At 39.7% G+C, this 24204-nt stretch overlaps 1 protein-coding gene across 7 annotated transcripts in view; it reads right to left on the bottom strand.

Annotated features, from left to right (window-relative positions):
• CPED1 (cadherin like and PC-esterase domain containing 1) overlaps positions 1-24204 on the bottom strand; it is a 587225-nt gene that overhangs the window by 392706 nt on the left and 170315 nt on the right. For 6 of the 7 annotated variants that reach the window (XR_016231749.1, XM_089329475.1, XM_008258284.5 and 3 more), the window contains 2 exons: positions 22518-22704; positions 21403-21571 (listed from right to left, as the gene is read on the bottom strand). Coding sequence is in view for 6 of the 7 variants with exons in the window: in XM_089329475.1 (XP_089185601.1) it covers positions 21403-21571; positions 22518-22704 (356 nt within the window). In the remaining variant the exon portion in view is untranslated. Of the gene's footprint in view, positions 1-8006; positions 8099-21402; positions 21572-22517; positions 22705-24204 lie in introns of those variants that run through there. The other variant, XM_089329477.1, reaches the window with a different exon arrangement.

Here is a 24204-nt window from a genome sequence, read left to right as displayed (position 1 = left end):
TAATTTATGGTTAGAAAAAAGTCTGTCAAAGTCTATCATGGGTCTCTTAAATTCTCTTCAAGTGAAAAGGAAAGAAATGCAAACAAAATGCAGGAAAACTGTTAATCTTGGTAGAAAAACTAATATTTGCTTGGAAGTCTTATTATATTCTGTATTTCAGACTACTGGCATTTATTGGGGGGGGAAGAATGTGATTTTATTATGAAAATATCCAAAGCTCTGATAACAAGCATTTTACTTCATGGCTGAGCAGGCTTCCTCATTACTCATCTGGGGATAAATGCCGTAGTAGTCTAATAAAAGCAACTGTATGATAATTAGTATCATGTGCTTTTAAACCCAACAGACCTATACCTAAGACCCAGGTCTGCTCCTCGCTCGCTGGGACGATAGTGATCATCAGATATGACAGTCATGTACGTTAAAGTACAAAATGTGGCAGGAAAGTATGTGGCACACAGGCATTTGTTGTGACAGACTAGTCTACTTTGTGAGGGTCTTACAATCATGTAATACAGTTCTGACTGAGGTATCTCCATTTGCAAATGAATAAAATAAATAATAATTGTATTTCCCCAATAATTGCTACTATCATCCTCCATTGACCAAACTTCCCCTTTCTTAACTAGTCTTGGCCCCTTAATCACATTAAAGACCTGTATCATCACACTTCAGTCACAAGCACTTACTACAACTCACATTTTCACCACAACTGTAATCTCACATTGGGTCCAAGTGCTCCCCAGGATAGCTTAGATTCATAGCTCCTACAAGCTATGGTGTCTGAGGGGGATGATGAGATCTGAAGGGGATGATAAGACAGGGGAGAGAGAGATCCAAGGTGTGAGGGTTTCCATTTCTGGCTCAGGAGATGAAGGGGACCTGTGGCAAGGAAGAGACCTCGATTCTACAGCTGCAGAACCTGAATTCTGCCAACAGCCTGAAGGAGCTTGAAGGTGGATTCTTCCCCAGAGCCTCCAGAATGAATCCAGCCAGGCCAACACTTCAGCTTCAGCTTCTGAGCCCGGGGCAGAGCACTCTGCCAAGGCGTCACTGGATTTTCAAACTACCAAATTGGGACTAGTCAATGAATGCCGTTTTAAGGTGCTAAGTTTGTGGTGAGTTGCTGTCTGGCCATAGCAATCTAACACTGAAGGGTGGGAAGTGACGGACAGGGTCTGTTCCATCAGATCTCTCCTTACCTTCCTGTTGGCTTGGGACATGGGTCCTCATTGTTGATCCAGGCCATTGTTTATACTTGAGGTGGATGGGGCTCTACTTGGCCCTGAAGATGAGGTGCTGGCCTGGAGCCCTGAGAGGCAACAATGTTTTCCAACGTATCCTGACTCAGAGATGTAGGTGCCTTTTTGTCCCCTGTTGGGTCCCTAATAAGTCTGTATGCAGAACCTCCTTTCTTCCCCATCAACAAACTCTGGGGGCAGATATAACCGCAGGTCCTGAGAACTCAAGGGACTAGTCATTGCCCCTTCCCAGCCCAGTGCATCTCAGCGGCTGCAGTGCCTCAGAGTTCTTTCTCCCTCTCCTGTAGCACAAAGCCATTACTCAAACCCTGTCATTAACACCCAGCAAGGCAAATTTTCTCTCCCCCTTGAAGGCATCTCCAAATTTATAGGTGATAACCTTAGAGAGGAGAAACTGTGGCCACTCTCCCTCCCTGTGGGAGCCAAGTCTCCCTTCATGAGCAACACAATCTTCAAAGTCAACTCTTCTCTCAGTTCCCTGGAATCACTCTGGCTGCTGAGTATATGCAAATCTGAGGCAAACAATGAAGGCTGCTTTTCATGGAAATGTGGAGAACTTGGAAGCTAGGCTATGTGTTAACCTGTGCAGACAGGAGCAAGGCTGCCACTATGTTGCCTCAAAAGTAAAGATGGCTTTCATCAATTTTAAGGGGTGTCTTCTTCATACGACCTAGACCATAACTTCTAAAAGGAAAACATTCATTTGGGTTCAACAGTTAGTTTGAATGCTATTTGTTTGGAACTTTTAAATTAAGCATTTTAAGATTTAAACATGAGGGGCTGGAATTGCAGCCCAGCTGCTTATAGGCAGCCGATTGTGATGCCAGCATCCCATACTGGAGTGCAGGTGCCAATCCCAGCTGCTCCACTTCCAATCCTGCTCCCTGCTAATGCATTGGGAAGGCAGAGGAAGATAGCCTAGTGCCTGGGCTCCTGTCACCTACATGTGATACCTGGATGGAGTTCTTGGATCCTGGCTTCAGCCTGAACCAGTGCTGGCTGTTGTGGCCATTTGGGGAGTGAACCAGCAGATGGAAGATTCTCTCTCTCTCTCTCTCTCCTCTCTTTCTCTGCCTTTCAAATCAATAAAAATAGATCTTTTAAAAAAGATTTAAACATGTATGTTTGCTCAAATTCTTTTTTTACATAATGAATCCATCTGCTTCTATTCTACTTTTTGAGGAAGCACACAAACAAAACCAACACAAACTTGGTCAAGTCTGTAACAGGCGCTGTTTGATCTTCTGTAAAGTAGGATCTCACTGAAAATCGACTACTGATTCTCCACTCAAAGATACCCACGGAGGTTTTAGAAAATCTGAGTTTTACAACCAGAAAGGTAAGATGCATGGATGTCTTTTTATCATTTTGAATGTCAAATTTACAATTTATACCATTTTTATTATACCGAGTAAAAAGCAAAATCTTCATCCTGTGGGTCTGCAAAAACAACTTTTGAAGTCAGATGTATTTATCAACATGCTCATTAGAGGTATTTTTCCCTACAGTTTTGGAAAGAGCTTGAAAACCAATATGAATATGGTTTAGATATTCATAATTGTTTACACATGTTTCAGTAACAAAATATATTTGGGGGGTGGCACTTTACTTTTAGGATTTAAGACAGCTGGAAATTATTACCATTATGGCTAAAAGTTTTCTAACTGGATAATGGTGTTAAAAAGAATATAACATTCTAGAATACTTCCTCCTAACATGGAACACATATTATTTTATTAAACTGAGTTATCTAAATTTGGGTTGACTGTTGACTGGTCAGTTACATATGAAGGTGTCTAAAGAAATACTTATTGGAAGAAGCATCAAATAGAAAGTGGTGGTAGTTTATTATTAGAAATACTATTACATTATAGCCAGAAACCTCAGTATTCCTTTTAAGGACTACTAGAGAGTTAATATTTCACATACAGCAGTGACAGATTCTAATTAAATATTTAAGAAATGGGACATCTTTTCTAATCATGATACAGTATATTGAATGCCTCGAAGAAATGTAAGAATTATTTTCATATTTGCTTATCCCAAAAAGAGATTAATAAGGGATTCTGTGGTCCCAGAGCCTGAAGTGTTTTTTCCAAGGAGTTAGGCTGTGCGAAGAGCCAAGAGGAAGCAAGGTTCAAAGGAAATTCATCTAATATTTGTGCTCTGGTCAGGAAGGGGTTGCCAGGCTGTTTGTGGGCGGCATGCGGCCAGTTGGCAGCAAGGGCTGTGTGCCAGACCAAGGGGTTACTGTGATCACAGATGGGCTTACGATGGAAAAGAGGATGCCAGAGAGTCCCAGGCAGTACAGGCTATTTCGGGGGCTTTACACGAATCATTATTTTTTCATTCAGTGCCAGTAACGACATAAACAAAATGTATTTAATGTATTTTCTTAGTTTCTAACAAAAATGCAAGCCCATAAACAGCCGCAGGGCTTGAAATAACAATTACCGTGTAAATGTTGAGACTTTGACCTAATATCTCTTTATTTGTTGACTGAATATTTGAGACTTGAAGGTTACCTTGGTGGGTCTTATCCTTGGAAACATCTCTCAAGGAGGATTTTCAAAGCAATGATTAAAAACAGTCTCTAAAAATAATGCATTCCTTTCATCAAAACTGTTTTTAATATTTTTATATTTTTTGATCCCAAGACAATGCCACGGAGAACTGAACAAGGAAAGATAAAGCACACCTAGGTACGTGTTCCAAGGAAGAGATAGGAACCTTTTTCTAGTCAAGGAGAGAAGTCTCAGCAAATGAGCAAATTATCATTACTTTAGAAATAGAGATTCTGCATTAGGGATTTGCTTAAGGATAGGAATCTGGTTCAAAGCACTTAGGAAACACGTCAACATCTGGATCCCAGCTGCCTCTCTACATAAGGCACAATTGCACACTGCCAGGAGACACCATACCTGGTCCTTTGGTTTACATCCTTACTTTGCCATTGACTGACAATGAAATATGGCAAATTATGGAAGTTGGCTCACACGCAGAGTGAGGGGTTATACCATGAAGACTCCCCTGACTCAAAAGCATAGTGTGACATTGGAACACAACACCCACGAATGGCCTAAGCAGGAACACAAATGATGGCCACGGAGCTGCTGGTCAATCCAACAGTCAGAGACACATACCATGACTCACAGCCTTCTCCACTGGCTTCTTCCACATTGGCAGCTCTGGCCACTCAAGCCCATCCCATACACACAAGTGTCACAGAGCTGGCTGGCATACCTCTGCCCTTCCTCATGGCCTCCTCATGATATAAATGATATCCATTCAGAGAGCTTTTGAACTCTCCCTATAACCTAATCTCATTTGTAAATTTTCTTCAATAGAAAAAAAATCCTAAGAGTTCCAAATAATAAAACAATAACCTACAAATTACTCATACGGTCAAAGTATTTTTGGAAAGCATAAACCTATTTCAGCAATTTTGCTTTGGAGTGTCATTGAGTGGCTAGGAGTACAGTTTGTAGGAGGCAGAGCTCTAGACCAGGCTGCCTGGGTTCACAAATGGACTCTGCCACTTACAAGCTGTACAACCTTAGCAAGCTCTGTGTCTCCAATTCTCCATCGTAAAATGGAAATCATTAAAGGGTCTACCTTGTGTTCTGCTTTATTTTGACAATGTTTATGTTCTCTATATAACTTGTTATCCCAAACTCATGCAAGGGCTTATTTGCCTTTTTTTTTTTTTTTTTTAATTTTTTTGACAGGCAGAGTGGACAGTGAGAGAGACAGAGAGGAAGGTCTTCCTTTTGCCGTTGGTTCACCCTCCAATGGCCGCCGTGGCCTGTGCGCTGCGGCCGGCACATCATGCTGATCCGAGGACAGGAGCCAGGTGCTTCTCCTGGTCTCCCATGCGGGTGCAGGGCCCAAGCACTTGGGCCATCCTCCACTGCACTCCCAGGCCATAGCAGAGAGCTGGCCTGGAAGAGGGGTAACCGGGACAGAATCTGGTGCCCCGACCGGGACTAGAACCCGGGGTGCCAGCACCACAGGCGGAGGATTAGCCTATTGAGCCGCGGCGTCGGCCGCAAGGGCTTATTTTCAAAGTATTATGTTTACAGTGTTAAGAAGACAGAAATTTAATCAAACTATGGTGTTTAAAGATAGCTTCTTTGGGCCAGTGTTGTGGAACAGTGAGCTGTGCTGTCACCTGTGATGCTGGTGTCCCATATCAGAGCACCAGTTAGAGTCCTGCTGTTCCACTTCTGATCTAGTTCCCTTCTAATGTTCCTGGGAAGCCAGTGAAAGACAGCCCAAGTGCCTGGGTCTCTGCCAGCCATGTGGAAGATCCAGATGGAGTACCAAGCTCCTGGTTTCAACCAACACCAGCCCTGGCCATTGGAGCCATTTGGGAAGTAAACCAGCAGATAAAAGATTCTCTCTCTCTCTCTCTCTCTTTCTCTCTCTTTGTCTTTCAAATAAATAAATAGATATTTTAAATACTGTACCTTTGCAAAGTGATTAGATGAGATGCAGTCACTAGCAGAGAGTCCCCATGATTGAATCCTGGTGACTACATAAAGAGAGGGGAGAGACCACACAGACATGTACAGACATACGTGTTCCCTGTCTCCTGCCATGAGATGATCTGTGATGACTTGGGACTGACTCTGCCACCAAGAAGGCCAGCAGATGTGGCTCCTGGATCTTGCACCTTCAGAATCATGAGCCAAAGGAACCCCTTTTCTTCATAAAGTTAGCCTGTCTCAGCTTATCTCATTATAGCAATGAAAAGCTGACTAATACAAAAATTGATTTTCTACTGTTGAGGAACAGTGTTTATTCTTCTTCCTATTTGTTGAATTCTTTACTTAGTGGAGGGTTTAAACTTATGAGTATAAAATAAACTGAAAGTATGTCACTGTAAAAAGCAAAAGAAAAGTAAGAAAGGAAGGAGGAGGGAGGGTGGGAGTCTGGGTGGGAGGGTAGAGTGAGAAGTACCACTATGTTCATAAATCTGTATATATGAAATACATGAAATTTGTTCCCCTTATATAAACAGAAAATTTTAAAAAATTAAATTTAGGGGCTGGCGCTGTGGCGTAGCAGGTAAAGCCACTGCCTACAGTGCTGGCATCCCATATGGGCACTGGTACGAGACCCAGCTGCTCCATTTCTGATCCATCTTTCTGCTATGGTCTGGGAAAGCAGTAGAAGATGGCCAAAGCCCTTGGGCCCCTGCACCCATGTAGGAGACCCAGAAGAAGCTCCTGGGTCCTGGGCTTCAGATCAGCGCAGCTCCAGTCGTTGTGGCCAATTGGATGGATTCCAGTGGATGGAAGACCTCTCTGTCTCTGTGTCTCTCCTTCTCTCTGTGTAACTCTGACTTTCAAATAAATAAATAAATCTTTAAAAAAATTAAATTTAAAGCAATCAGAATGGGACCTGACACATAGTAGGTACTAAGTAAATATTAAATCCTATGCATTTTAAAGCCTTCTCAAAAGGGACAAATCTCTAATCTGTGATGATATATTAGCATTTGGGAAACAGCTAAAAGTATTTAGAAAAAAATCCAATTTTTAGATAAGTAGAGGATAATTTGGCAGGCTGAAATTATGTTGTGTATATATAGAATGAGACTAGTGTTCTTATTTAGCTTATTATTAGATTGAACAAGTTACGGGCTTTTAAGCGACAATTTTCAAAGTGATAGCATGTTTTAGAGATTATACATACAAAAAATTTAGTAACATGATTATCTCTTGTGCCTGTCAACATACAAGTAATATCTTTATTCTTTGCTGCTTATTTTAGAGAATGACACAGAGAAGATTGATCTCTTCAGCATTAATAGAACCCATGGGTTAATATCTGTGAAGAAGGATGTTCCTGGTTTGGGCAAATGAATACCTCCCCTCTTTTTGTTAACTAGCTCCTGAATTATTAGTCTCTCAGCTGAGATTGCTAATTAGATGACATATGCAATTAATCATGCAACTGTCAAAATGAAAAATATTGAAGGAAAAGTTTGCACTCAGTTCTGGAAATTTTCTTTTATTACATTTAGTATAAAATTTATTATATAATTTAATGGTTTATATATAATTATATAATTTAATTTTTTTCTGCAAAGCCCTTTATATTTTAATATCTTACTAAATCTACACTTAAATATCTACACTTCAGATCTAAACTTGAAAATCTCCAATACAGTTTTCTAAGAAATAAAAAAATAACCCTGTTTTAAACTCTCCTCTATGCCATCCTGAAGACACATTTTCCTTATTTATCTTTTTAAAAATTTGTATCTTGCACTCATATATTCAAATTCTTCCTGTGTTCAGGACACCATTCTAAGAGTTTCATAATATTAACTCAATTTTCCCTTAAACCTTCCTGTAGGGCCAGTACTATTACTATCCCTGTGTGACTCATAAGAAACTCGCCCAAGGTCTCCGGCAAGTAGGCGGTAATCTGTGATTCAAATCCAGACAGCACAAATAGCATTTCCATCAAAATACATGAGAGAATGTTTCACGTAAAGAAAAATTTTCCCTCCTTGCTATTTCTTAAAACTTTGAAATCCAGGTCTCCTAATTTTGTCAGGAATTTAATTTTAAAATAACTTGTCAGGTGAAGAATTCCACATGCAATATTTATTTTCCAAATCATTAGGTATGGAAAGTTCATACCCAAGCATGTGGTGGGGGCAGGGGGGCATGCAGGAGGTAAGAGCCCAGAAAATACAGTGAAAGTCTGCACCGCATTGCTAGAGGATGAGGTACTGAAGTGCTGGGGGCCACTGGGACGGAGAGGCCTGTTCTGCTTTGAAGAGTGAGTCATGCTCAATGCTTTAAACTCATCAGTCCTGCCTAAAAAAGGGATGTGGGTGGGAAAAAAAAGACAAATTAGCAGTGTTTTCAAAAGAAGTTAAATATGTCAAGCAGTAAAATGTCCTAATTTTGTCTTCAGGGAACATATGTCAAACCAGCTTGTGGTTCTGCAATTGGTGAAAACATCTGCGAGGAATACTCCATCCCTCATTCTTGTTCCTACAACACATGCCTATTGAAGGAAATGTCACAGCCAAAGGCATGTGGAGATTCTCTCAGCATTACCTAATTGCACATTGGGCCAACCTCTCTTTGAACAAAAACCAATGTGTTATAACCTGCTGAAAGAAAGGACATCAATGGCTTTGGCCAATGAAGACAATATAAATAGTCCGAATGATGGATTGTTCAATGTCCCTGTGTTTTCAAGAGAATCATTACGTACATCTCATAAGCACTTCCTGAGACTATGGGAAGAAAGCAATGGATAAGGTAGATCCTTACAGATGTGCATTTCAAAGGTACAAATTAGATTTGCTGGCACTTTGCTTTGAGACATACAGATATAATGACTGCTGATTCTCTGTGTTAACAGAGATCATCGAAAGACCACACATAGGAGCCAGCGCTACAGTGCTGGCATCCCAAGGTGGGGCCTGCTCAAGTCCCAGCTGCTCCACTTCTAATCCAGATCTCTGCTATGGCCTGGGAAACCAGCAGAAGGTGGCTCACATCCTTAGGTCCCTGCTTCCACAAGGGAGACCAAAAAAAGCTTCTGGATTCTGGCTTCGGAATGGCCCAGCTCCAGCTGTTGGGCCATTTGGGGAGTGAACCAGTGGATGGAAGACTTCTCTCTCTCTTTCTCTCTGTCTCTCTGACTCTCTGTAATTCTGCCTTTCAAATAAATGATTTTTAAAAAAGTACCACACATAAATCCAAAATATGATACTGTTTTATAGACACTAATTTCTTTATCATTACAACATAAATGAAACAATGTACGACATCTAGTACAGTTGCTGGAACAATGTGGGTGCTCAATAGATTGGATTATAATAATATATGTTCATGACAGAAATGAAGCTACCCTTATCATATTTGTCATTGCTAGTGATATTCTGGTTCTGACTGTAAGTCAGAGGATAAGGATAAGATTTTTTTTACCTACTTTTTTTTACTTTTGGAATTAAATGCAGCATTTGACATGCATATTCATTCTTTTTTGAGGCAAAGGTCAAGGCTCACCAGATATTCAAGGGGATACACTGCTTCCTCCAAAACATTAAGACTCATTGGCCCAGAGAAAGTGTTGGCTTTAACTTGCCCTTTATATGGCCAATCTTTGTTATTTGAAAAAGCCAAAAATTCATTTATTGAAAAAAAAATAAATCATGTTCTGGACTTTGTGGGGGAGGAAGCATAAGCATGCCTAATCTAGTAGCCAGGGTCTCTTTCCTCTCCCATCACCATCCTCACTATCCTGTTTTTTGGCCTGTGCTAGAGTTACTTTGGACTTGAGAAGTGGGGAAGAAAATGGAGAATGGGAGAGAAAAGATCAAGGTGGCCTTTGGAGCACGAGAGCCCACAAAGACGTGGGTATTAAGAACTGGAGTTATAGGCCGGTGCCGCGGCTCAACAGGCTAATCTGGCACACCGGGTTCTAGTCTCAGTCGGGGCTCCGGATTCTGTCCCGGTTGCCCCTCTTCCAGGCCAGCTCTCTGCTGTGGCCAGGGAGTGCAGTAGAGGATGGCCCAAGTGCTTGGGCCCTGCACCCCATGGGAGACCAGGAGAAGCACCCTGGCTCCTGGCTTCGGATCAGCGCGGTGTGCCAGCAGCGGCAGCCATTGGAGGGTGAACCAATGGCAAAAGGAAGACCTTTCTCTCTGTCTCTCTCTCTCACTGTCCACTCTGCCTGCCAAAAAAAAAAAAAAAAAAAAAAAGGAACTGAAGTTATTATATTGACTCCCCTTGATTTTCATTTAGCAACAACTGCCTTCAAACCTGCAAACATCACATTTGAAATTTACTCTAAAAAAATATTTTCTTTAAAAAGCTCATTGAGTTCCTTTCTACTTTCCTGTCCAGTTCAGAAATCAGAGGACTAATTCCTAGAATGCAGAAACTTGGACTTCAAGCAAGGATGAATGGATACTGAAGATTCTCTGGATGCTGTCAGAAGGCAGAAAGACCCAGTTCTCTTCCCCATTGTACTCATGTTGGCTCTGCTGTGCTAATGGTAGTAAGAGTTTGTTTTTTCTAGGAAAGGAAGCAGATGTGTCTTGGAGAAACATGCAGAACAGATGTGCTGAGCAAAAGTTTTCATTTCAATGGTAACTTATCTGATCATAAGTTATAATAACTCATGAAGTGAGTGTTTAACATCACCCTTTTTCACCAACACGGTAAGATAATTTATCTAAGTGCTAAAGTAGACCATGAATTAAAGAACATGCCCTTTCACCTTTGCCTGCTTTTAAAGAAAACTGAATGCTAAATAAAAATTTTCTGTAAATGCTTACTGGTCACCAAGGAGGCCTCTGCATTCTGAATGGCTAGATGGGCATGCTGAATACTCACGGAAATCACCTGCCAGTTCCCTAGGTGCTGTGTGAGCTTTTGAAGAAGGTAATGACGAACCACTTAGCCCATGAACACAGAACATGAAATATCGGCAAAGCATAAGTGTTTGAGTAGAGGGCTCATAATAAGACTTGAAAGAATGTCGGCCGGCGCTGCGGCTTAATAGGCTAATCCTCCACCTAGCGGCGCTGGCACACTGGGTTCTAGTCCCGGTTGGAGTGCCGGATTCTTTCCTGGTTGCCCCTTTTCGAGGCCAGCTCTCTTCTGTGGCCCGGGAAGGCAGTGGAGGATGGCCCAAGTGCTTGGGCCTTGCACCCCATAGGAGACCAGGAGAAGCACCTGGCTCCTGGCTTTGGATCAGCGAGGTGCGCCGGCCACAGCGCAACGGCCGTGGCGGCCACTGGAGGGTGAACCAACGGCAAAAGGAAGACCTTTCTCTCTGTCTCTCTCTCTCTCACTATCCACTCTGCCTGTCAAAAAGAAAGAAAGAAAGAAAGCAAGAAAGCCTACAGCCTGGCTCATTTATAATGAATAGCATTGTCAAGCGCCCTTCAGAGTGAGGGAGAAGAATAGGACCAATTTCTCTAGCAGGCATCATAGCAAACAATACTTTTAGGTGCCCATAAAGATGTTTATGAATTGCCTGTTAAATTAAGAGAAAGACACCTAACATTTTAGTCAAGTAAAATAGTCTATATATGTAATATTTACAGATTCATCTGTAAATAAACAGATGTTGTTCAGTATAATTTTAACTATCTTTTCATGGAAGAAGTGGCCTGCAAAGGCTAAAGTGACCGGGACCTGTGACTGTCAGGAACGACCTTTCCAAGTCCAGCATCCTCAGTATTAGTGGCTTCTACTTCTGTAGCTGTTTTCTGCTTTTATTCCCCCTTTTCCTCCTCCTTTAAATTCTAGAGGTGCATCCAGACAAAAATAGTTTCACAATGATCATGATGGTGATGTCAATTTGACAGTGACCAAGCACCTAATCATGCACTAAGCTTGTGCTAAAATTTTGCAGTTATTACCTAACTGAATCTTCAGAATAGTTCTAGAAGTTAGGTACTGATTTTTTTTTAAGGATAAGAAAACTGAGGCTTAAGGGGCTTAAATGATCAAACCAGGGCACATAATCAATTAGGCCAATTAGACGCAGAGTGGGGACCTCAACTCGGGCTTTCCTGACAGCAGTTAAGGGAAAGAACTTTATAGTCCACAGCTTTTAACCACTAGGTTAGGAAAATGGCTTAGAGGTACTTTGCTAGGGTACAAAATTGGTGCTGATAGAACAATTTGCACAGAGAAATCTGACCCCCATCATCTTTATAGAGCAAGAACAAAATCTGAATTTTACAATGGGAACATTCTCTTCCACATATAAAGAAAATGAAATGCACTATTCAATCATGGGATTCAGATACCTACTTTCCTTAACTCCTTAAAGGTAGAGAGATATCTGCCATCTCCCATCCTACATCCCCAGGAGGCAGAAAGACCGAGAAAGCTGTCATCTCCTGGTTCACTCCCCATTGTCCACAGTGGCTGGGACTGGGCCAGGGCCAAAGCCAGGAGCCAGGCACTCAATCCAGGTCTCCCATGTGTTGGCAGGGACCCAACTACTTGAAGCATCATTGTTGCCTCCCAGGGTCTACATTAGCAGTAAGCTGGGATCAGGATCCAGAGCTGGGAATCAAACCCAGGTCCTCTTATATGGGACACCAGCATCTTAACCAGCATCTCAACTACTAGGCCCAATGCCTGCCTTGAAATCTATCTAAATAAGTCTTTTAAGAAATCTGTTCATCATATGTAAATACTTACTATAAGATATAAATAAATAAGTCCATCTAGAAATAACTGTAAACACTTAAGCCTAAGACTTGGCTGGGGCAATAAAAATCCACTTACACTACCTTCTCTGCTTGTTGTAAGGATTATGTAAGAGTGTAAAGTGAGAGGCTCTCCTGTGATTGAATGTATCTTCGAAGCATTTGTCAAAGGATCAACCCCCCAATACCTTCTTCTGATTATCCTACAGAGAACATAAACAAAGTTTTTAAAATTAAATTTTAAATAAATTTAGTGTGGATGTTTTGGGTAGCTGCAATAAAATGGTGAACTGTTTTACTTAATGAAAATAATTGACTAGGAATTGAGTTGCTCTAATGTATAAACAAATATAAAATTAAAAAGCAAAACCTATACACCAGAAAATATTTTAATGGTTAGTAGAATGATAGTATTCTGTCCAAGTAGAATTCTAATATGTAATTTCTGGTTGAAATATTGGGCACCAATAAAGATAGTCAGAGGTTAGGAAACTTAATATCATAATGAAAATATATTTGGGATTTGTCTCTGGTTCCTGACACAGAGCTCCTAAATTCTGTGTAATTTCCTGAGTGAAACGGGAGTACTTTTTCTTCTAAAGACATGAGTCTTGATAGACTCCTGGATGGCCAAACCTTGACTAGAAGCTTGAAACTTTTAGCCCTAAACTGTATCCTCCAGGGAGAGAAGAAAGGCTGGTGGCTAGTAGTCTATTACGGCCACATGATGAAGCCTTCATCAAACTCTGTGCACTAAGAGTTCAGGCAGTTTCCTGGTTGGTGCACACAGAAAGGCCAGCAGGTGGCAAGTCCAGAGAGGCACGGACGCCCCACTCCCCCCTCTCTATGCCTCACCCTTTGTAACTCATACATTACTTGTTCCTGAGTTGTATTCTTGATCATAAACTAGGAAACATAAATAAATGTTTCCCTGAGTTTTGTGAGCTAGTTAAGCGAATTACGAACCCAAGGAGGGGATGGTGGGAACCACAGATTTATAGACAGCTTGTCAGAAGCATAGGTCACAACTTGGTATATGTGCCTGGCGTCTGAAGTAGGGAGTCTTATGGGACTGACCTTTGAACCTATGGGGTCTGCTCCAACTCCAGGACACTAGTGTTGGAACTGAATTGTGGGATGCCCAACAGGTGCCTGGAGAAGTGGGAAATTGCTTAATATGAGAGAAAAGACTACACATTCAGTGCCAGAAGTGTCAGGAGTTTAGAATCACCTGTGTAGGAGAGAAGGAGTTCTTCCTTTAGATATGTGTGGTGCCTGGTACAATATTAGACTAAGCTACCTCTAGAAGATTCCAATAGACACACTATGGAATACTCTGTTGTCAGTACAATCCCTACCAAAACAAAAGTTACGTAAACCTCGGAATTTTCAGTGATTGCAGAACGGCATAAAAATCAATGTATGAGTTCATGTAAAATAATCTAAGTAAGTTTAATAGGTTGTATTCTGATTGAATGGGAGTTTCCCAAATAGATCAACTAGAATTTGAATACAGGGGCCAGTGTTGCTTAGTGGGTAAAGCTGCCACCTACAACTTCGACATCCCCTGTGGGTGTTGGTTCCTGTCCTAGCTACTCCACTTCTGACCCAGCTCCATATGAGAGCCCCCGACATCCATATGAGAGTCCCAGATGAAGCTCCTGGCTCCTGGCTTTGACCTGGCCCTGCCCCAGCAGTTTTTAGGAATATAGTTATACTTCCCACCCTACCTTTCATTCCACCCCCACTCCCACTCTTCCTCTTCTTTCCTCTCCTAATATCTTTCTTAATTTTTACAAGATCTGCTATCAGTTTACTTTGTACTCATAAAATTAACCCTACACTAAGTAATGAAAAAAAAAGAATTTAAGTACATTGAGGATTTAAGATTCCACTATGCACAATAATAATTAAGGGACTTGATTTGAAATCAGCAAGATCTGTGTTTGGTTTGGCCAAAGTTTCTAACCTTTCCAAAGCCTAATCTCTCCATGTTAGAGAGAGAGAGAGAGAGAGAGAGAGAGAGAGAAAGTGGGGCAGGGTGGGGAGCTTAAAAACCCAACCTATGTTCAGGGTTATGGTGACTATTAAATCAGACATGAAGGTATATAATAGAACAGGAAGGCATAGAATAGAACTCTATAAATGTTGCATTACTACAGCACCCCTTATGCTGCTTTTGCTGCTATTATATTTTCCTATGGCACAAAATGGTGTTTCTAAAAACAAAGTACATAGCAGGTATGTAAGAATCAGGTATGCCTGGAGAGCATTTCCTGTAGCACAGAGCCTATTGTTAGAAAATTAAGTTATTCTTCTGCTAAAGTAAACCAAAAACAATTCAACTGATATTCTAATGCAATTATAAATTTGGAAACAATAGGTTTTCATCCAACAATTATTAATAAATGCACTTCCGTTCTCTTATTATGCATATTTTCTGAAAAATTAGGCAGCTATCATTAGAGATGTTTTATAATCATCTTATAATAGACCTCTGTAGTGTTGAAAAGGTACAAAAAAATAAATGAGGGGCCAGCGCTGTGGTGTAGTGGGTAAAGCTGCCCCTTGCAGTGTCGGCATCTCATATGGACCCCAGTTCAAGTTCAGGCTGCTCCACTTCCCATCCAGCTCTCTGTTATGGCCTGGGAAAGCAGTGAAGATAGGCCAAGTCCTTGGGCCCCTGCACCCACGTGGAAGACCCAGAGGAAGCTCCTGGCTCCTGGCTTCAGATTGAAGCAGCTCCAATGGATAGAAGACCTCTCTCTCTCTTTGCCTCTGCCTTTCAAATAAATAAACAAATCTTTAAAAAATAAATAAATGAGAGAAATATAAAGCATGTCCAAATGCTATAACTGGAGTCATTCACACATCATATAATAACTGTGCATCTAGATGGCTAATTAACTGTTAAATAAAGCAGAAAATGCCATTTAAATGGATAGCTAAATAATAGAACAATCTTTTAAAAAGTACTTTCCTTGACATTTTCTCTTTGTGAATTATAATCCATTTTAAAGTGAAATCTGTGTCTAGCACACAGATCCACAAAATGTAGTCTCCTAGACTTCTGCTATATGACCTTTCTGTAACTTTTATTTATGGCTCAATTCTGGCACAACACTTTGGGGGCAAAATGTATATGAAAACATAGATCACCTATAAAATCAACTTCTGTGGATGTTCTCTGTTATCTATGTCAAAAGTTCTGATTTGGAAAGGGGTATTAAGAGAAATAGTTCCCCATATGTATTTTAATTTCTTTAGAACATAAATATATTTTATTAATTCCTAAACATGACATGCTCCAGCCACAATAACAGTTTATTGCTTTCTAAATCTTTCTTCCTAGCAGCAAAACATTATACTATTTCTGGATAAATCAAAATGTAATAACAGTGTAAGTATATTATATGATGCTTTTATGCTTTCAGAAGAATCATGTTTTTATAATTCAATGCATATTTCTGATCATAATAATTACATTAGATAGAAAAAGTGGCAAGTTAATGAGTGAAGTTTTGTGAGAACAGCACCACTGACTACAAAAATGGCTAAAAGTACATGGACAAAACAGATAACAATGATGCTCCAACATACAATATTGAAGAAATCTTACACATTTCTACTAAATACACAGATCAGCAGAAAAGCAGGAACTCTTCTTGGTCTATGTCAGAAGTTCTCAATTGGGGTTGACATTGCTGTAGACATCGGGCAATGTCTAGAGTCATTTTTGCTTGTCACAACCTGAAGAAGGAATCTGCCACTGGAATCTAGGAGACAGTAATAGTTACAGGCCAGGGATGTTGCTCCTCATGCCACAGTGCACAGTGCAGGACAACTTCCCTCAGCAGAGGATTATCCAGCTCCCAATGGCAAGAGCATGAGGTTAAGACACCCTGGTCCCAATCTAGTTGCTTTATGTTAGTCCTATAAATGAGTTCTTTCTCCCTCACTAGTGCCACCTTTGTGGCAACAATATGCAAATTTCAACTGGCATAGTATTAATAATTGGAAAGTAGACATTAAGTAAACTCAAATAATTCATTATGGCTAAGTAGGTACTTAACAGCGTTTGATACTATAAGTGAAACAAAAGATCTATTAATAAACTAATTATCTTATAATTCACCAAAATGTCATAGTAATTGCTTTTTTAATTGACTGGTATTCTTTATATTTGCTTTCTTTTCCCTGTTCATCTTCTGGTGAAATGATGAAATGAATAAAGGATCCCCAGAAGGCAAGGAAATGGAGGAAGCAGAAGTTGAGAGGTTTGATTAATCATAAATGGAATTCTGCTTTTGGCTATCTGAAGGCTCACTGCCTTTCATATTTGCTATGGTCTGCATGTCCCCAAAACTCTTGTGTTGAGCCTTAATCCCCATTGTGGCCGCATTAACAGACGGAACCTCTGGAGATCTAAGTCCTTATGGCTCCACCCTCATGAATGAATTAGTGCCTTATAAAAGGGCAGGAGGAGGATTAACCAAGTAAGCCACGGCGCTGGCATCCAATATGGGTGCCGGGTTCTAGTCCTAGTTGCTCCTCTTCCAGTCCAGCTCTCTGCTGTGGCCCGGGAGTGCAGTGGAGAATGGCCCAAGTACTTGGGCCCTGCACCCGCATGGGAGACCAGGAGGAAGCACCCGGCTCCTGGCTTTGGATCAGTGCAGCGCCGGCTGTAGTGGCCATTTGGGGGGTGAACCAACGGAAGGAAGACCTTTCTCTCTCTCTCTCTCTCTCTCTCTCTCTCTGTCTCTCACTGTCTGTAACCCTACTTGTCAAATTAAAAAAAAAAAAAAAAAGGCAGGAGGAAAGCAGTGACAGATCTTTTTCCTGAACTCTGGCTCCTCTCACTTCATGAGAACAAAGCGTCGGCCCTTTTTGCCCTTTTTTCTCTTCAGCAAGAAGGCCCTCACCAGACCCCAAGTGCCAGTGCCTTGATCTGCACTCTCAGCTCCTGGAACCATGAGAAATTAATCTGTTCTTTATAAATTACCTCATCTCACATATATTTGTTACAGTAGCACAAATTTACTAAGACCATGTTTATTTAAAACTTAATTGTGGGAGCAGGTGCTGTGGCACGGTGAGTTAAAACCCTGGCCTGTGGCACTGGCATCCCATATGGACGCTGGTTCTAGTCCCGGCTGCTCCATTTCCAATCCAGCTCCCTCCTGGTGTGTCTGAGAAAGCAGCAGAGGATAGCTGAAGTCCTTGGGCCCCTGCACCCACACGGGAGTCCCAGGAGAAGCTCTTGGCTCCTGGTTTTGGATAGGCTCAGCTCTGGCCATTGCGGCCATTTGGGGAGTGAACCAGCAGACGGAAGACCTCTCTCTCTCTCTCTGCCTCTGCCTCTCTTTCAGTAATTCTGTCTTTCAAATAAATAAATTAAACCTTTAAAAATATTAATTATGAACCGCATGAGGTTAAAATATAACTTGAAATGTAAATAAAACTGCAATTGCCCTCCCCAACCAATAAACAAAATAGAATTAAAGTTTAATAAGTTTCCTTTTAGGTTCACTTATATAGACTTTGGAGATTCAACTAGAACAGCCTATCATTTAATCTGCAGTGCCTGGACTCTGGATAGCAGCCTAAGCACTATGAGGGTACTATTATTGTTGATGGAAAAGAAAAGGAACAGTTTGGAAAACCAAAAGTTTGTCAAGTCTCATGATGTTTGTCTGTTTAGCTATTAACTTTGAGGTTAGAAATGTTATCTTTTGGGCTTTCTTTGTGTTGTACCTTTCCTCATGGCATCAGCTTGCAATGAAACATCAAGACCCTAATGAGATGAAACGTGAAAGAGAAGGGATTCTCTGGATTAGGATTCCAACAGGAGTCCATGGTGAGAAAATGCTACTTTTGCTGTTCACTGTTCCCAGCTCCTGAGGCCACTGATGCTTAGGTGAGTGTCTAAAGCAATCTACATGATTCATGCCACACTTATCTGTTCACTTACCTGAGTTTCTAAAAGAAAGGTTAAAATTCACTCATGCTTATTAGACACTTTTCCATGTTATAAAATACAATGTTTATTGTGGGACCACACATAAACTTTAAATTAAGACCTCCTGGAAAGGATTTTTATAAATGACTGAAATACTTTTCTGCAATCATCTATAGAGTTCATTCCACAAGAATTTTTTAATATTTTCTGCATATTTCAATAATAGATTCCTAATATATTCTGATGTCTAAAGTAATTGCATGGTGATTAACTAGTTTCTGATCAATACAATATTTGAGAAGAGAAGCATATCTCTGAAGGTAATAATAATAATACTTTCCCATCAATGCTTTTTCCTTACTTTAATGAGATATAATTTATATGTAGTATGTACAATTTCTATACATACAAACATACATGCATATTTTATGTATTACATAATTTTATATAGTAAATCACATACATCTTTAGCGCATCATTAGTTAAGTTTTTATATATCTATAAAGCACCTGGTTATTGATGTAACTAGTATCCAGATTAATGTATAGGACATTTACCCAAAAACTTTGCTAGTATGTAGAGATACCCATACCATCACCATTCAGATTTCTACCATTATCAATTGGTTTTTGCCTGTTCTTGAATCCATATGAAATACAGTATGTTTTTATGTGTCTGGCTTCCTTTTACCAACATCATACTTTGGATATTCTTCCAAAATATTTTTGTGTGTATCAGTAGTTCATTTATTTTGAAATATTTCAATAGTATTTTGTTGAATTTATCTCCTCTCTTATCTAGTTAAGCTATTATGAATAGAACTGATGGGGCGATTTTTTGTGTGTGAGTCTTCTGGTAGACATATAGCCTCACTCATCCTGGGTAGACTAGGAGGACTGCTGAATCAAGAATACGCATCTTTATATGCATGTGTATTTCTGTTTAGCTCTACTATGTACCACCAAAGTTTTCCTGTGATCAACAATTTTACATTCCTATTAGCAGCATATGAAATAAAGCTTGCTCCAAAAAAAAAAAAAAATAGAGAGAGAGAGAGAGAGGATATTTAGCTTGGAATTAATTATATACATACAAACCTATATAGAAGTGTAGACAAAAACACATCTCTGTCTCTAGATTTTTGTCTATTTTTCCTTATCTATTTTGGTGTGGTTCTATCATTTGTTTCTGAGTTCTAAAGAAGGCAAAGACACAGCAACTCAAAGCAAATTGAAAATTGAAAAATGATAGTAATATATTTTGAAATCTCCACAGTACAACTTCATGCTTCCTATATTGTTTCCATGGAAGAAATATTAATAGCTATTCCACTAAAACAATATCAAATAAGTGTGCAAATGCAGCAAACTATAAACTCTCCTTTTGAAGGACACTCTTTAAGTTAATATATTAATGGTTCAAGAAGTCCAACTGTAACGAAATTTACTTACCTTTGTTTAATCTATTGCTTCACAAACCTATTTGGCCACAGAAATCATCTCTATTCTATCTTTTTTTAAGTATGTCTATTGGGGCTGGCACTGTGGGGTAGCAGGTAAGGCTGATGCCTGAAGCCAGTTCAAGTCCCAGCTGCCCCACTTCTGATCCAGCTCCCTGCTAATGTGCCTAGGAAAGCAGTGGAAGATGGCACAAGTCCTTGGGACCATGCCCCTATGTAGGGACACTTGGAAGAAGCTCCAGGCTTCTGGCTTCAGATCAACCCAGCTCTAGCTGTTGCGGCCATCTGGGGACTGAACCAGTGGATAGAAGACACCTCCCTCCCTCCCTCCATCTCTCTCTCTCTCTCTCTCTCTCTCTCTCTGCTTCTCGGTAACTCTGCCTTTCAAATAAATAAATGAATATGTTTTTTAAAAAGTACATCTATTATTATTGCTCAGAACAATCATTTTATCTTGCATTAGGCCAATCTTTAGACCAACGTGAAATTCTCTTTGATTTAGTGATAATTTATATATTAGAGATACATGTGCCCTTGAAAAATAAAAATCTCAGGAATGGGGCAGGTAGAGAGTTACTATATCTGGCTATTCTTTTATTTTAAAGTGGTATCCATACTACCCACTAAGCCCCTGTAAGCCAAATCTCCCCTTACTAACCTGATGTACTCCAAAGCTATGCAGAGCATAAAGAACCTTTTGACATCGCATATTTGCAATTACACTTCCCAAGTAGACTGGTAGATCTGTGTTGAGTTCCAATTACTACTTCCCTAGAATCATGAGGTTATGTGTTGTGAGAAAAAGTAGTAGGATGCATGTAGAATCAAAGAAAAAAATGCAAAAGCAGATGAGAGAACCACCAAAGAAGACAAATCCTCAATCCCCTTCCTCTAAAATCAACGCCATAACAGGACATGTGATGCTCACGAGAGAAACTGCAGCCTCATGAAACGATCAAAATAAGAGAAATGAAAGAGAAATTTATCCATCCTGAAAAAAGTTAATTTATTATTTAAGATTTATTTATTTATTTAAAAGTCAGAGTTACAGAGACAGAGACAGAGAAAAAAATTTTAATTTCATCTGTCCAGTGTCCCATCTGTTAAACAGTTTCATAAAATTTTCTCTCATTTTTAAAAATAAATTCCACTGAATCTAGCTTAAAGTTTCAAAAGTAGACCCAGGGACAAATCCAAGAAAAACAGCACAATTTAAAGGGGGAAATGTGAAACCAATTTCATAATGAAGTGTGAGTACTCAGACATTTTTTGAATATTAACCACAATAAATCCAATGAACACAATGAGTACAGGAAGTAGTCACCACACAAAACGAAAACCACTCACAATGAGGTGCCTTACATACCTGCCTGGGACTCCTGCTTTTCAGAATGAGACCAGGATTTAGATTTTAAAGCATATGATTTCTTAAGACAATCTTCTTGTGGCATTTTTCACTGGGTTAACAGATCATTCCCAAGTCAACCCGAGTGGGAATATGAAATTCACTCACCTGTACAAAACCACATGCTGTGAAGTCCTCAAACAAGGGCAGACTTGGGCGGTCTTCTCTATAGATGGTGAGTTTGTATGTGATCAGGGTCGCACCCTGTGCTGGAGTTTCATCTACCACAAGCATGGAGATTTTGTTCATTCCTAAGCCCAGAGGGTACTTGGCAAAGCTGGGAAGGGGGGAGAAATTGGTTTATTCAGCCAAAACTTATAAATCAATATTTATTAAATGCCAACCATTGACATAAAAACCAAGTAAGCTCCATATGATCTCATAAGAAACCTAAAATATGAAAAAATGCAACCTCCAGTACATCATTCTTTGTTATACCAAGATAAATCTTGAAGAACAAGTCATATCCTCCATTAACTATAGAATGAAAACTAACAGGTATAAGCTGTCAAACTGTACATGATCTCACTTAATATTCATAATAATTCTATGCAAATACTATGATCTGGTAAACAAATTGCCCAGAGTTGCATGGTACAGTCAGGGTTGTGACCAAGGTTGATACAACTTCACTCCATGGTATGCCAAGTGCATTTCTTCTCCTACAGCATTGACCCATGGGTATTTTCTTTGCTGTGCACACAATGTATAAGGATGTATCTTCTTTTCAGAATTACCAACAAAAGAGTTGATGACTTTCAAAAGAATCAGAAAAAAGTCTCAATGAGACCAGGAAATTGAGTGGTATGGTGTAAGGTGTCCACAAAATGTCATCAACATGCATAAGCAAGCAACCCTGAATATTCAGACTTGAGGAGTAAGGTTAGGATGGAAGGAGGTTAGTGTTCAGAAAGATCAACTCCAGCAATCTGAAAACATAAAGATGATAATAAGCAAAATTTCTTCTCAGTGAGTCCTCTTAATATTTTTGTAACACAATCCTAAACTATTACATAGAGTAGAAACAAAGATTGTTCATAGATTAGTAGAATATCAGTGTGTTCTTTCAAGCACGTAAGACTTGGTAGGAGACAGATTTCACACTCTGGCAATCTCTCCAAGTGATATTGTGGCTAAACTTTTTTCAACCACTTTCCAAATTTGGATCATATGTCTGCTTTCAAGAGTGATGTCTCAACTCATCCCACTCAGCATCCCCGTACCTTGGCCCTGCCCGCTCATGCAGGTGCACCTTGCACTGACACTTAGAAGTCTCTGCTCCAATTGTCACTGTTACCACATCAAATGGGACTTCTGAGTAATAATCTTTGATCTCTGGATTAAATTCAGGATTTAGTTCCAAATGTGGAAGTGTGAAGATCTGCTTGATGTAACATAGAGTCTCTTTATCTGTTAAAATAACAATGACAAAGAAAAAACAACTGTAAATTGGATTAATATTTTAAAATCATGTATGATAAAGGTGATTTTTCTCCAAGTTCTTTGACCAATTGCAGTGATCACTGCTGACTCTTCATCCAACACCTTGCTTACAGCTGATTATCAACTTGTCAAAAGTTGCAAAATTCACCTACCATAACAGCTGTTGACTTTAGTTGGTCTTAGGCAGATTGCAGGTTTAGCTCAGCCCTCAAAAGTTTAAAGGCACAGAAGGTAGGGAAAGTGTCTCTTCTGTGACCTGAGAGCATTTTCATGATTTTTATGACAAATAACAAGCTTCATAGCCATAGCTCGACGGCTCGTGGGGTGGTGACAAAGCGGAACCAGCCGAGAATGAGGAAAATTTCCTGGGAAGTGTCATTAGCTGTCATGAGATTGATATAATAGTGTACAGGCAGTAGGATGTGAATATATCAAATATTCAGATACAAAAACATCAGCAAGGGCATCCTAAGACCCCTCACTTCCCAAACCATCTTAACCTGCAGAAGTACCATAAAGTAGAAAGGACATCCTCTATTCTGCCTAATACTGCTTTAGAACCTAGGATTACAACTTTACATTGCTGATTCTAAGGCATTAAAAACAACCAATCTTTCAGAGCGAAATCCCATCATTAGTGGTAACATGGATAGACTAGGAGGACATTATTTCAATTGCAGAAGGAAAGAGTTGATCTCACAGAAGTCAAGAGTTGAGTAACAGTTACCAGTTTCAGGGAAGGGTGAAGGAGAGGTGTGATTATAGCAAGGATGGTTAATGGGTACAGGGCTGTAGCTGGATACTGCATTCTATAAGTAGGATGATTAGAACTTTGGTTGAAAACAATGAATTGGATCTTTCAAAATAACTATTAGAGAGTATTTTGAATGCTCTTAACACAAAGAAATGATAAATGTTTTTAGGTGATGGATATGCCAATTACCTTGATTGGAACACCATACCCTGTATCCATGCATTGGTGTTACACTGTACCTAGTACATATGTGATCATTACGTGTCAATTAAAAATTTTAAAAACTTAAAAAAAATTTGTCTTTGGGAGCCCAACTTTGATAGCAGTATCTTGGTGAGAAAAAAAAAAGAAAAATAGCTATATAAACACACACACCAGCTACTCTATGTTTAAAAAAAGAATCCGATAGTCCAAAGGTTTAACAAAATAAGTCAATTTGTATTTTGTTCCGTTAGTACTTTGCAACAGTCAATAAAATCCCAGCAAACATAAATATAGAAGTTTAAATGGAAATCAGTAAACTAGAAACTATTCTTGCATTGCCTTTACATAAAACATTCAGTGACTTTTAACAACATAGTCACAAAAAGAGATAACACAGAATTTGCTGCAGGAAGCTATAAAACTGAAGATACAGAAAGAAGATTATTTATTAACTGCTGTGTCTTCCTCTACGTTTATACAACTGTCACAATGATTTTTCAAATCTGATG

This window comes from Oryctolagus cuniculus, chromosome 3, assembly GCF_051225735.1.
Source record: "Oryctolagus cuniculus isolate XC-2025 breed Fujian yellow rabbit chromosome 3, ASM5122573v1, whole genome shotgun sequence".
NCBI classification, from domain to species: Eukaryota; Metazoa; Chordata; class Mammalia; order Lagomorpha; family Leporidae; genus Oryctolagus; species Oryctolagus cuniculus.
Note: the sequence above shows the minus strand (reverse complement) of the source record. Positions and strands in the feature narration are given on the sequence as shown.